At 39.6% G+C, this 14,564-nt stretch overlaps 1 protein-coding gene across 1 annotated transcript in view; it reads right to left on the bottom strand.

Moving 5' to 3' along the window:
• Positions 1–1,862: 1,862 nt before the first annotated feature.
• Positions 1,863–14,564, bottom strand: part of LOC139408252 (A-kinase anchor protein 2-like) — a 109,274-nt gene continuing 96,572 nt past the window's right edge. Inside the window, exons 5-6 of the mRNA XM_071151929.1 lie at positions 7,502–7,704; positions 1,863–3,530 (exon numbers count right to left, since the gene is read on the bottom strand). Coding sequence (XP_071008030.1) covers positions 3,423–3,530; positions 7,502–7,704 — 311 coding nt within the window. The 3' untranslated portion in view covers positions 1,863–3,422. The remainder of the gene's footprint in view (positions 3,531–7,501; positions 7,705–14,564) is intronic.

Here is a 14,564-nt window from a genome sequence, read left to right as displayed (position 1 = left end):
CTGGACATAGAGCTGGACATAGAGCTGAACATAGAGCTGGACATAGAGCTGGACATAGAGCTGGACATAGAGCTGGACATAGAGCTGGACATAGAGCTGGACATAGAGCTGGACATAGAGCTGGACATAGAGCTGAACATAGAGCTGGACATAGAGCTGAACATAGAGCTGAACATAGAGCTGGACATAGAGCTGGACATAGAGCTGGACATAGAGCTGAACATAGAGCTGGACATAGAGCTGGACATAGAGCTGGACATAGAGCTGGACATAGAGCTGGACATAGAGCTGAACAGAGAGCTGGACATAGAGCTGGACATAGAGCTGGACATAGAGCTGAACATAGAGCTGGACATAGAGCTGGACATAGAGCTGGACATAGAGCTGAACATAGAGCTGGACATAGAGCTGGACATAGAGCTGGACATAGAGCTGGACATAGAGCTGGACATAGAGCTGGACATAGAGCTGAACATAGAGCTGGACATAGAGCTGGACATAGAGCTGGACATAGAGCTGGACATAGAGCTGGACATAGAGCTGGACATAGAGCTGGACATAGAGCTGAACAGAGAGCTGGACATAGAGCTGGACATAGAGCTGGACATAGAGCTGAACATAGAGCTGGACATAGAGCTGGACATAGAGCTGGACATAGAGCTGAACATAGAGCTGGACATAGAGCTGGACATAGAGCTGGACATAGAGCTGGACATAGAGCTGGACATAGAGCTGAACATAGAGCTGGACATAGAGCTGGACATAGAGCTGGACATAGAGCTGGACATAGAGCTGGACATAGAGCTGGACATAGAGCTGGACATAGAGCTGGACAGAGCAATTGGATGTCTCCACGTTTAGAAAAATACTTAAATGTGTAATGAAAAATACGTATCCCTTTGATAGACATGACTTCTGGATAAAAATGTTCTATTTTTATCATGCAAAATATCTCTATTGACGTCAATAGATTGTGGTGCTTTGAAAGTGTGTAGTCCTTGATCCAATCTAGCAACTCCAATACATTGTTTTGTATCATAATGGTGTTATCTCCAAAAAGCATTAAAAAAATATATTTTTTAAACCCAACATAACTCTCACCATTCTTTCCCTTAGCTGGCAAGGTCAAGAGGCAAGGTCAAGAGGCAAGGTCAAGAGGCAAGGTCAAGAGGCAAGGTCAAGAGTTAAACAATTTGCAGAGATATTATTGCAATATTCCCCAGCACACCAGAAGCAAACATAAGAACATTTCTTCTAGAGAGATCAAATACACATCCATCCTATTTCATTGTGTAAAACTGCTTACATCAGAGAAGAGAGCAATTAAACAAGCAATGCCAATATAAATGATCAGAGGGTAAAATAAAAAATAAAAAAATATCTGACATTCGAAATACTATGACACACAGACAGTTTGGAAACCAGTAGAATGATTAATGCTTTGAACAGTGTTAGTCTAGAAATAAATCTCCCTCGACATGTATTGTGTCTCATCCATAGAATCAGAATGATGCCATAATGGGTGGCCATTTTGAGTGTCCCCATGGTAGTTCATTCTATTGTTGTAATGTCGTATTGTCGTGTTGTCTTATTGTCGTATTGTCGTAATGGGCGGCCATTTTGAGTGTCCCCATGGTAGTTCATTCTACAGTCGTATTGTCGTAATGGGCGGCCATTTTGAGTGTCCCCATGGTAGTTCATGCTATTGTCGTATTGTCGTAATGGGCGGCCATTTTGAGTGTCCCCATGGTAGTTCATTCTATTGTCGTATTGTACACTGCCTCAGAAAGTATTTACACACCTGGAGTTTTTCCACATTTTGTTGTGTAATAGACTGAATTTTTAAATGGATTAAATTGACATTTTGTATCACTGGCCTACATACAATAACCCATAATGTCAAAGTGGAATTCTGTTTGTAGAACATTTTTTTAATTAATAAAAAATAAAAAATGAAATGTCTTGAGTAAATATGTATTCAACCCCTTTGTTATGGTAAGCCTGAATATGCTCAGGAGTTATAAATGTGCTTAATTAACAAATTGTGTAATAAGTTCAGTGTTCAATAATAGTGGTTAACATGATTTCTTAATAACTACCCCATCTCTGTACTCCACACAAACAATTATCTGTAAGGACCCTTAACCAAGTAATGAATTTCAGGCACAGATTCAACCACAAAGACCAGGGAGGTGTTTCAATGCCTCACAAAGAAGGGCCCCTTCTGGTAGATCATAAAAAAAATAAAAAATAGCATTGTGAAGTTATTAATTAGACGTTGGATGGCATATCACCAAGTCACTAAAAAGACAAAGGCGTCCTTTCTAACGCAGTTGTTGGAGATGAAGGAAACTGCTCAGAGATTTCAACATGAGGCCAATGGTGACTCTAAAGCAGTTACAGAGTTTAATGTCTGTGATAGGATAAAACTGAGGATGGATCCAGAACATTGTAGTTACTCCACAATATTAACCTAAATGACAGAGTGAAAAGAAGGAAGCCTGTACAGAATAAAAAATATTAAAAACATGCATCCTGTTTGCAACAAGGCACTTAATTAAAACTGCCAAAAATGTGGCAAAGAAATTAACTTTCTGTCCTGAATTCAAAGCGTTATGTTTGGGGCAAATCCAACACAACACATCACTGAGTACCACTTCATATGTTCAAGCATGGTGGTGGCTGCATCATGTTATGGGTATGCTTGTCATCGGCAAGGACTAAGGAGTTTTTTGTACAAAAAAAACTGAAACGGCTATAAGCACAGGCAAAATCCTAGAGGAAAACCTGATTCATTTTGCTTTCCAGCAGACACTGGGAGACACTGGGAGAGCAATGATCAACTATCAACTTGGCAGAGCTTGAAGAATTAAAAAAATAATAATGGCCAAAGAGACCTACCCAGAAAAAGTCACAGCAGTAATCACCGCCAAATTTACTTCCACAAAGTATTGTCTCATGGGACAATAATTATGTAAATTAGATAATTCTGTATTTTATTTTCATTTTTGTTGTTGTAAATGTATTAAATATAAAAAAAACTGAAATATCTTATTTCCATAAGTATTCAGACCCTTTGCTATGAGACTCGAAATTGAGCTCTAATATTTCAGGATCACTTGGCGTATGACTCATCGTTAGTCCTTTACACACCTTTTATCTGGAAAAGTCCAAACATTCCAAAATGACCTGCCCGAACACACTGTTGTTGTCGTCACGGTTACTTGTCCGTCACTTGGCAACCAGCCATATCCCATGGGTCTCTCCGTTTCACTGTTGGCATGGCTTGCTGATGCTCCAGGTTGGTCCATCCAGTAGATCATGTGACAGGTCATGTGATCAGAATACTTTAGTAAAATAAATACTTGTAGTTGTGTTGCTGCTATGTCCCTCCTCCTTCCATCCCTGATAGTCACAGACTACTACTCCTCTTCCTCTTTTTCTTCTCCGTCCTCGTTAGTGTAAAGCCCCGCCTCCCACCTCAGCGCCATGTTGCTTTTCCTGCGGGTGACGCGGGTGGCCTCCAACACCTGGTAACCCAGACAACAAACAACAAGTCAGTCAACAGGGAGTAGAGACAGGACTTCAGGGCACTAGGCAGTACCTGGGGATAATTAATTAATTAATTTCCCTTAAATAAATAAATAAAGTTGATCTGAGTCTCTGGTATTACAGGATATTTTTTTGTAGTTTTACACGTCTTTTGTAATGACCGCCATAGAAGCCTAAAAACTGTAGCAGGGCGATTCCATGCTTGAAAATATTTTGGGTACCTCAGATTCAGTGGCGATCCGTGCCGTTTAAGATAAGGGAGGGTTATCTTTTTTCATGGCCTTATTTCTATTACAGCATGTTGGATGACTGTCATTCATATTCCATTCACTCACTTCAATGTAACATCAATAGGTTTAGGCTACTACATGATACTCACATTTTCCCTTATTTAAAAAATATATATATATATATTTTATTTATTTCACCTTTATTTAAATAACCAGGGAGGCAAGTTGAGAACAATTTCTCATTTACAACTGCGACCTGGCCAAGATAAAGCAAAGCAGTTCGACACAAACAACAACACAGAGTTACACATGGAATAAAACAAACAGTAGAAACAAGTCTATATATGATGTGAGCAAATGAGGTGAGATAAGGGAGGTAAAGGCAAAAAAAAAGGCCATGGTGGCAAAGTAAATACAATATAGCAAGTAAAACACTGGAATGGTAGATTTGCAGTGGAAGAATGTGCAAAGTAGAGATAGAAATAATGGGGTGCAAAGGAACACAATAAATAAATAAATACAGTAGGGAAAGAGGTAGTTGTTTGGGCTAAATTATAGATGGGCTGTGTACAGGTGCAGTAATCTGTGAGCTGCTCTGACAGTTGGTGCTTAAAGCAAGTGAGGGAGACAAGTGTTTCCAGTTTCAGAGATTTTTGAAGTCCTTTCCAGTCATTGGCAGCAGAGAACTGGAAGGAGAGGCGGCCAAAGGAAGAATTGGTTTTGGGGGTGACCAGAGAGATATATCTGCTGGAGCGCGTGCTACAGGTGGGTGCTGCTATGGTGACCAGCGAGCTGAGATAAGGGGGGACTTTACCTAACAGGGTCTTGAAGATGACCTGGAGCCAGTGGGTATACCCATCATGAGGTTGCTACAACCTAGCCTATGAATGAAAGTTTACATCGTAGGTGCACACAGGTCGAGAGAAGTTTGAGTCATCATGGTGACAGACATTGACACATTTAATACCACCTTGCACACTCTTGCCTGCATCTAGCTGATCTGGGGTGTAATCATTAGTCCAACAGTTGCAATCAAGAGTTTCTATTGGACAAATTCAGGTATTTATATCCTGGTTTAGTTCCGTTAAAGAAACGTTTTTAAACAGAATCCGCACAATGAATACACCCCTGATCACACGCAAACACAGTTCACTTTCATAGCAGCCACATTAATTTTTTATTTTATTTAACTAGGCAAGTCAGTTAAGAACAAATTCTTATTTTCAATGACAGCCTAGGAACAGTGGGTTTACTGCCTTGTTCAGGGGCAGAACAACAGATTTGTACCTTGTCAGCTCAGGGATTTGAACTTACAACCTTCCCGTTATTGGCCCAACTCTCTAACCACTAGTCTACCCTGCCGCCCCCAGCTCATTGCAGATGCGAGAAGGAATTATATCTCACCCTTTCCCTTTGCTTATGGACTTCAGTGCACAACACATCAGCTGTCTGTGACCAGGCAAAAAAAACTTTCCAAACCAAACCATGTCATGACTGCTAACTGCTACGCACAGCCTACATCGTTGTCACGTCATAGTCAACATGGCTACTAAGACTAATGCATTAGTAAACCTGCTACAATCATGCAGTACAGTGTAGAGTCAGCAAGCAGTTTAGCAGTTACACCGGCAGGCCCGGTGGCAATAAAATAATAAAACCAAAACCTTAGCTCGACTTGGAAGAGTTCCAGTGTTGGATAGTCATACCAAGCTAGCTAACATAGCATCCCTCTCTGTTGGATAGCCATACCAAGCTAGCTAACATAGCATCCCTCTCTGTTGGATAGCCATACCAAGCTAGCTAACATAGCATCCCTCTCTGTTGGATAGCCATACCAAGCTAGCTAACATAGCATCCCTCTCTGTTGGATAGCCATACCAAGCTAGCTAACATAGCATCCCTCTCTGTTGGATAGCCATACCAAGCTAGCTAACATAGCATCCCTCTCTGTTGGATAGCCATACCAAGCTAGCTAACATAGCATCCCTCTCTGTTGGATAGCCATACCAAGCTAGCTAACATAGCATCCCTCTCTGTTGGATAGCCATACCAAGCTAGCTAACATAGCATCCCTCTCTGTTGGATAGCCATACCAAGCTAGCTAACATAGCATCCCTCTCTGTTTGAGCCAAGTGTTTGAGAAGGCTGAACTTGCTAGCTGCATTCAACCCTAGCTAAGTAAGTGAGAGTAAAAAAATATATATACTACGAAATATAGCTTGCTCTCTCTCTCGTGTTCTCCTTAATTTTGGAAGAAATACATTTGTTCAGAACTGTTAGCTAGCTGTCCTCCGTCTACACCACGGTGCTACCCTAGAGAGTACTATTGAGGCTACTGTAGACCTTCATTGCAAAACTGTATAAATTATTTTGTGACGTGAATATATTTAGTTTTATCAAAAATATTTAAAGTTACACTACTTCTGTTTTTCTGAAATTCACTGAGGAGGATTTTTTATTTTATTTTTATTTTTTACTTTATTTAACCAGGAAGGCCAGTTGAGAACAAGTTCTCATTTACAACTGCGACCTGGCCAAGATAAAGCCCAAGCAGTACGACACAAACAACAACACCGAGTTACACATACTCACAAAGTGAGCATTGTAGTCATCTTGTAAGAGCAACAAACGATTGGACTCGTTTCTATCATTGGACAACTACAAATCTCTGGTATCAGCTGTTCTCCGTGACCTTTCTGTGCCTGAGATCTGTTGGCGGATTGGGTTGACTGACTGACAACTTTTTCCAACCTGTATTTTCTTTGTTCTTATTGTCATTTACACTGTTGGTTTATGTGTTGAGTTGTTGGGGAAAACTACTGTGAGTTCTGGTAACCTTTATTTATGTGTGGAACAGTGGCCTGTATTCTTGGTGCCAAAATAATGTATCTTTCATCTCTGTGTTTTCATAATTTTCCTTAAATTTGGAAGCTGAATCTCACCGGAGAAATAATCTGAGCGAGGGAAACAGTGCCTCTCTGTCTCAGTACGTGTAGCAGTTTGTGCTGTCTTGCCAATTCCTATGGTCATTGTCAGGACAAACTCTCCCAAAATATCTGGGACCTGGCTAGATAAAGGCTGCTAGAGTAGACTTATTGTAGGTTTAGCCTGGATACCAAACCTATTTGTGCTAACATTCCGTCTCACCAAACATTTGGCATATGGCGAGCAGTGGAATGATAGTACAACAAGGTCTGGTACCCAGGCTATGTAGGTCACTAAACCCAGGGAACGACAGTGCAGTAACAGCAGCTGAAGAGAACATGGATAGTACTGCTACTACTACTACTGCTGCTACTACTACTACTACTACTACTGCTACTACTGCTACTACTACTACCACTACTGCTGCTACTACTACTACTACTACTACTGCTACTACTGCTACTACTACTACTACTGCTGCTGCTACTACTGCTACTACTACTACTACTACTACTACGACTACTGCTGCTACTACTACTACTACTACTACTACTACTACTACTGCTGCTGCTACTACTGATACTACTACTGATACTACTACTACTACTACTGATACTACTACTACTGCTGCTGCTGCTACTACTACTACTACTGCTACTACTACTACTACTACTGCTACTACTACTACTACTACTACTACTGCTGCTGCTACTACTGCTACTACTACTACTACTACTACTGCTACTACTACTACTACTACTGCTACTACTACTGCTACTACTACTACTACTCACACTGTTGTCCTCTACTTTCTCCCGGCGCTTCACTTTGTGAGTCTCGTAGTCGTCCATCAGGGTCTGCATGAAGTTTTTGGGGCGCCCGCTGCCCCCAGAGTCGTCACTGCCCAGGTCCAAGAGGGGCGAGGAATTCTCAGACGAGGAGGGGGATGCAGAAGGATTCGCAGACGAGGAGGGGGATGCAGAAGGATTTATCTTACCTGCAGGTTATGCACACAGAATAAATGTCATATAAGGACATGACAATACAAATGATCTTGTCAATACAGACAATTTATCTACTGTATATGTCAATACAGACACTATCTACTGTTTATGTCAATACAGACACTATCTACTGTATATGTCAATACATACAGTATAATAGAATATCATCTTTTCATGTCTATCCTCTACATTGACTCTGTATCTAATCAATATTGAATGGGAAGACGGCGTCGTGTCTATTGAATGCAGTACTGGCTCATTAGCACAAGGGGGAAGTAATTCACCACGAAAACCACCACAGCGTTGTATTGCTGGAAGGCAGAGCAGTGGGAAACTGTTGCTAGACATGCTTAGAGAACTCAGCATGTTGCTTAGGGAACTCGGCATGTAGCTTAGAGAACTCGGCATGTAGCTTAGAGAACTCGGCATGTTGCTTAGAGAACTCGGCATGTAGCTTAGAGAACTCGGCATGTTGCTTAGAGAACTCGGCATGTTGCTTAGAGAACTCGGCATGTTGCTTAGAGAACTCGGCATGTTAAACCTAGAACTCGGCATGTTGAACCTAGAGAACTCGGCATGTTGCTTAGAGAACTCGGCATGTTGCTTAGAGAACTCGGCATGTTGAACCTAGAGAACTCGGCATGTTGAACCTAGAGAACTCGGCATGTTGCTTAGAGAACTCGGCATGTTGCTTAGAGAACTCGGCATGTTGAACCTAGAGAACTCGGCATGTTGAACCTAGAGAACTCGGCATGTTGCTTAGAGAACTCGGCATGTTGCTAGAGAACTCGGCATGTTGAACCTAGAGAACTCGGCATGTTGAACCTAGAGAACTCGGCATGTTGCTTAGAGAACTCGGCATGTTGCTTAAGGAACTCGGCATGTTGAACCTAGAGAACTCGGCATGTTGCTTAAGGAACTCGGCATGTTGCTTAGAGAACTCGGGCATGTAGCTTAGAGAACTCGGCATGTTGCTTAGAGAACTCGGCATGTTGAACCTAGAGAACTCGGCATGTTGCTTAGAGAACTCGGCATGTTGCTTAGAGAACTCGGCATGTTGCTTAAGGAACTCGGCATGTTGCTTAGAGAACTCGGCATGTTGCTTAGAGAACTCGACATGTTGCTTAGAGAAGCCCAAACCTTATCATAAAAACTACAGGACTCTGTTTAAACAGCCAATCAGGAGCTAAGAATGTCAGAGGCAGGGTTAGGGAGTCTGTCATTTCAAAGCATTCCCAAGTTGGATTTTATAACACAGCTCGTGTTTCCCATCAGCCATCAGAATGCTTTCAAAATGGAGGAGTACATAAACATATGCCAACTCTAGCCAGGAGCAGGCCCGATTACACGCAGGATCTAATAGTTTGGTTTTTCAACAAAACTTTAATACCAAAGGGAGAGAGAACTATCGATTACATTCACCACAATAGTTAATGTCCTCTGTTATAGTTGTGTTGACCACTATGTTATAGTTGTGTGTTGACCACTATGTTATAGTTGTGTTGACCACTATGTTATTGTTGTGTTGACCACTATGTTATAGTTGTGTTGACCACTATGTTATAGTTGTGTTGACCACTATGTTATAGTTGTGTTGACCACTATGTTATTGTCGTGTTGACCACTATGTTATAGTTGTGTTGACCACTGTGTTATTGTTGTGTTGACCACTATGTTATTGTAGTGTTGACCACTATGTTATTGTAGTGTTGACCACTATGTTATTGTTGTGTTGACCACTATGTTATTGTAGTGTTGACCACTATGTTATTGTAGTGTTGACCACTATGTTATTGTTGTGCTGACCACTATGTTATTGTTGTGTTGACCACTATGGTATTGTAGTGTTGACCACTATGTTATTGTAGTGTTGACCACTATGTTATTGTTGTGTTGACCACTATGTTATTGTTGTGTTGACCACTATGTTATTGTTGTGTTGACCACTATGTTATTGTTGTGTTGACCACTATGTTATTGTAGTGTTGACAACTGTTATTGTTGTGTTGACCACTATGTTATTGTTGTGTTGACCACTATGTTATTGTTGTGTTGACCACTATGTTATTGTTGTGTTGACCACTATGTTATTGTTGTGTTGACCACTATGTTATTGTTGTGTTGACCACTATGTTATTGTAGTGTTGACAACTGTTATTGTTGTGTTGACCACTATGTTATTGTTGTGTTGACCACTATGTTATTGTTGTGTTGACCACTATGTTATAGTTGTGTTGACCACTATGTTATTGTTGTGCTGACCACTATGTTATTGTTGTGCTGACCACTATGTTATTGTTGTGTTGACCACTATGTTATTGTAGTGTTGACCACTATAGTCCTATGTTATTGTAGTGTTGACCACCATGTTATTGTAGTGTTGACCACTGTGTTATAGTTGTGTTGACCACTATGTTATTGTAGTGTTGACCACTGTTATTGTTGTGTTGACCACTATGTTATTGTTGTGTTTACCACTATGTTATTGTTGTGTTGACCACTATGTTATAGTTGTGCTGACCACTATGTTATTGTTGTGCTGACCACTATAGTCCTATGTTATAGTTGTGTTGACCACTATGTTATTGTTGTGTTGACCACTATGTTATTGTTGTGTTGACCACTATGTTATTGTAGTGTTGACCACTATGTTATAGTTGTGCTGACCACTATAGTCCTATGTTATTGTTGTGTTGACCACTACAGTCCTATGTTATTGTTGTGCTGACCACTATAGTCCTATGTTAAAGTTGTGTTGACCACTATGTTATTGTTGTGTTGACCACTATGTTATTGTAGTGTTGACCACTATGTTATTGTTGTGCTGACCACTATGTTATTGTTGTGCTGACCACAATGTTATAGTTGTGCTGAACACTATGTTATTGTTGTGTTGACCACTATGTTATTGTAGTGTTGACCACTATAGTCCTATGTTATTGTAGTGTTGACCACTGTGTTATTGTAGTGTTGACCACTGTGTTATAGTTGTGTTGACCACTATGTTATAGTTGTGTTGACCACTATGTTATAGTTGTGTTGACCACTATGTTATAGTTGTGTTGACCACTATGGTCTTATGTTATTGTAGTGTTGACCACTATGTTATAGTTGTGTTGACCACTATGTTATTGTCGTGTTGACCGCTATGTTATAGTTGTGTTGACCACTATGTTATAGTTGTGTTGACCACTATGTTATAGTTGTGTTGACCACTATGTTATAGTTGTGTTGACCACTATGTTATTGTCGTGTTGACCATTATGATAAATTTGTATTGACCACTATGGTCTTATGTTATTGTAGTGTTGACCACTATGTTATTGTTGTGTTGACCACTATGTTATTGTTGTGTTGACCACTATAGTCCTATGGTATTGTAGTGTTGACCACTATGTTATTGTTGTGTTGACCACTATTTGTTATACCACTATAGTTGTGCTATGTTGTGCTGACCACTATAGTCCTATGTTATAGTTGTGTTGACCACTATGTTATTGTTGTGTTGACCACTATAGTCCTATGTTATTGTTGTGTTGACCACTATGTTATAGTTGTGTTGACCACTATGTTATAGTTGTGTTGACCACTATGTTATTGTTGTGCTGACCACTATGTTATAGTTGTGTTGACCACTATGTTATTGTTGTGCTGACGACTATGTTATTGTTGTGTTGACCACTATGTTATAGTTGTGTTGACCACTATGTTATTGTTGTGTTGACCACTGTGTTATAGTTGTGTTGACCACTATGTTATAGTTGTGTTGACCACTATGTTATAGTTGTGTTGACCACTATGGTCTTATGTTATTGTAGTGTTGACCACTATGTTATAGTTGTGTTGACCACTATGTTATTGTCGTGTTGACCGCTATGTTATAGTTGTGTTGACCACTATGTTATAGTTGTGTTGACCACTATGTTATAGTTGTGTTGACCACTATGTTATAGTTGTGTTGACCACTATGTTATAGTTGTGTTGACCACTATGTTATTGTCGTGTTGACCATTATGATAAATTTGTATTGACCACTATGGTCTTATGTTATTGTAGTGTTGACCACTATGTTATTGTTGTGTTGACCACTATGCTATTGTTGTGTTGACCACTATAGTCCTATGGTATTGTAGTGTTGACCACTATGTTATCGTAGTGTTGACCACTATGTTATTGTTGTGTTGACCACTATGTTATTGTTGTGTTGACCACTATAGTCCTATGTTATTGTTGTGTTGACCACTATGTTATTGTTGTGTTGACCACTATAGTCCTATGGTATTGTAGTGTTGACCACTATGTTATTGTAGTGTTGACCACTATGTTATTGTTGTGTTGACCACTATGTTATTGTTGTGTTGACCACTATAGTCCTATGGTATTGTTGTGTTGACCACCATGTTATTGTTGTGTTGACCACTATAGTCCTATGTTATTGTTGTGTTGACCACTATGTTATTGTTGTGTTGACCACTATAGTCCTATGTTATTGTTGTGTTGACCACTATGTTATTGTTGTTTTGACCACTATAGTCCTATGTTATTGTTGTGTTGACCACTATAGTCCTATGTTATTGTTGTGCTGACCACTATAGTCCTATGTTATAGTTGTGTTGACCACTATGTTATTGTTGTGTTGACCACTATGTTATTGTAGTGTTGACCACTATGTTATTGTTGTGCTGACCACTATGTTATAGTTGTGCTGAACACTATGTTATTGTTGTGTTGACCACTATGTTATTGTAGTGTTGACCACTATAGTCCTATGTTATTGTAGTGTTGACCACTGTGTTATTGTAGTGTTGACCACTGTGTTATAGTTGTGTTGACCACTATGTTATAGTTGTGTTGACCACTATGTTATTGTTGTGTTGACCACTGTGTTATAGTTGTGTTGACCACTATGTTATAGTTGTGTTGACCACTATGTTATAGTTGTGTTGACCACTATGGTCTTATGTTATTGTAGTGTTGACCACTATGTCATTGTCGTGTTGACCACTATGTTATAGTTGTGTTGACCACTATGTTATAGTTGTGTTGACCACTATGTTATAGTTGTGTTGACCACTATGTTATAGTTGTGTTGACCACTATGTTATTGTCGTGTTGACCATTATGATAAATTTGTATTGACCACTATGGTCTTATGTTATTGTAGTGTTGAACACTATGTTATTGTTGTGTTGACCACTATGTTATTGTTGTGTTGACCACTATAGTCCTATGTTATAGTTGTGTTGACCACTAGAGTCCTATGTTATTGTAGTGTTGACCACTATGTTATCGTAGTGTTGACCACTATGTTATTGTAGTGTTGACCACTATGTTATTGTTGTGTTGACCACTATAGTCCTATGCTATTGTTGTGTTGACCACTATGTTATTGTTGTGTTGACCACTATAGTCCTATGTTATTGTAGTGTTGACCACTATGTTATTGTAGTGTTGACCACTATGTTATTGTTGTGTTGACCACTATAGTCCTATGGTATTGTTGTGTTGACCACCATGTTATTGTTGTGTTGACCACTTTGTTATTGTTGTGTTGACCACTATAGTCCTATGTTATTGTTGTGTTGACCACTATGTTATTGTTGTGTTGACCACTATAGTCCTATGTTATTGTTGTGTTGACCACTATGTTATTGTTGTGTTGACCACTATTTTATTGTAGTGTTGACCACTTTGTTATTGTTGTGTTGACCACTATAGTCCTATGTTATTGTTGTGTTGACCACTATGTTATTGTTGTGTTGACCACTATGTTATAGTTGTGTTGACCACTATGTTATAGTTGTGTTGACCACTATGTTATTGTTGTGCTGACCACTATGTTATAGTTGTGTTGACCACTATGTTATAGTTGTGTTGACCACTGTGTTATTGTTGTGCTGACCACTATGTTATTGTTGTGTTGACCACTATGTTATTGTTGTGTTGACCACTATGTTATAGTTGTGTTGACCACTATGTTATAGTTGTGTTGACCACTATGTTATTGTTGTGTTGACCACTATGTTATTGTTGTGTTGACCACTATGTTATTGTTGTGTTGACCACTATGTTATTGTAGTGTTGACCACTATGGTATAGTTGTGTTGACCACTATGTTATTGTTGTGTTGACCACTATGTTATTGTAGTGTTGACCACTATTGTCCTATGTTATTGTTATCATGTTGTAGTAACCAGTCCATCTCTTTCTCTCTCTAATCATGTTGTAGTAACTGGTATTTTTTTCCGCAGTAATAGCTACTCTAAATTGGACAGTGCAGTTATAACAAGAATTTAAGCTTTCAGACGATATGTACTGACATTGTTTGATTCTCTAAAATCTGCGATCGTGAGACAAGGCGCTGCATGATTTACAACTGTCCCGTTAACGGGACGCCTATCCCAGAGCGGCTCCCCTAAAAAGCAACTTCTCCTGCCAACTCATCAACATGAGTCAGAAACATTTATTCTAGTGTCAAAATTAACTACAAAGTGTAAATAGAATCATTTTGGTCATAAAGTCAGTGTGGTCCAAAACTGCGATTTGTGAGATGTAGAAAATGTTATTTTGAAATGAAGGGTATCCTAATAGTTATTCACGTTGTGTCATCGGCAAACTTAAAAAACTTCTTCAGGATTGGTGCGGGACGGTTGAGCTAATGTAGGCTAATGCGATTAGCATGAGGTTATAAGTAACAAGAACATTTCCCAGGACATAGACAGGGTAGCCTAGTGGTTAGAGCGTTGGACTAGTAATCGTAAAGTTGCAAGTTCAAATCCCGAGCTGATAAGGTACAAATCTGTTGTTCTGCCCCTGAACAAGGCAGTTAACCCACTGTTCCTAGGTAGGCTGT

Source organism: Oncorhynchus clarkii, chromosome 5, assembly GCF_045791955.1.
Source record: "Oncorhynchus clarkii lewisi isolate Uvic-CL-2024 chromosome 5, UVic_Ocla_1.0, whole genome shotgun sequence".
In the NCBI taxonomy this organism is placed as follows: domain Eukaryota; kingdom Metazoa; phylum Chordata; class Actinopteri; order Salmoniformes; family Salmonidae; genus Oncorhynchus; species Oncorhynchus clarkii.
Note: the sequence above shows the minus strand (reverse complement) of the source record. Positions and strands in the feature narration are given on the sequence as shown.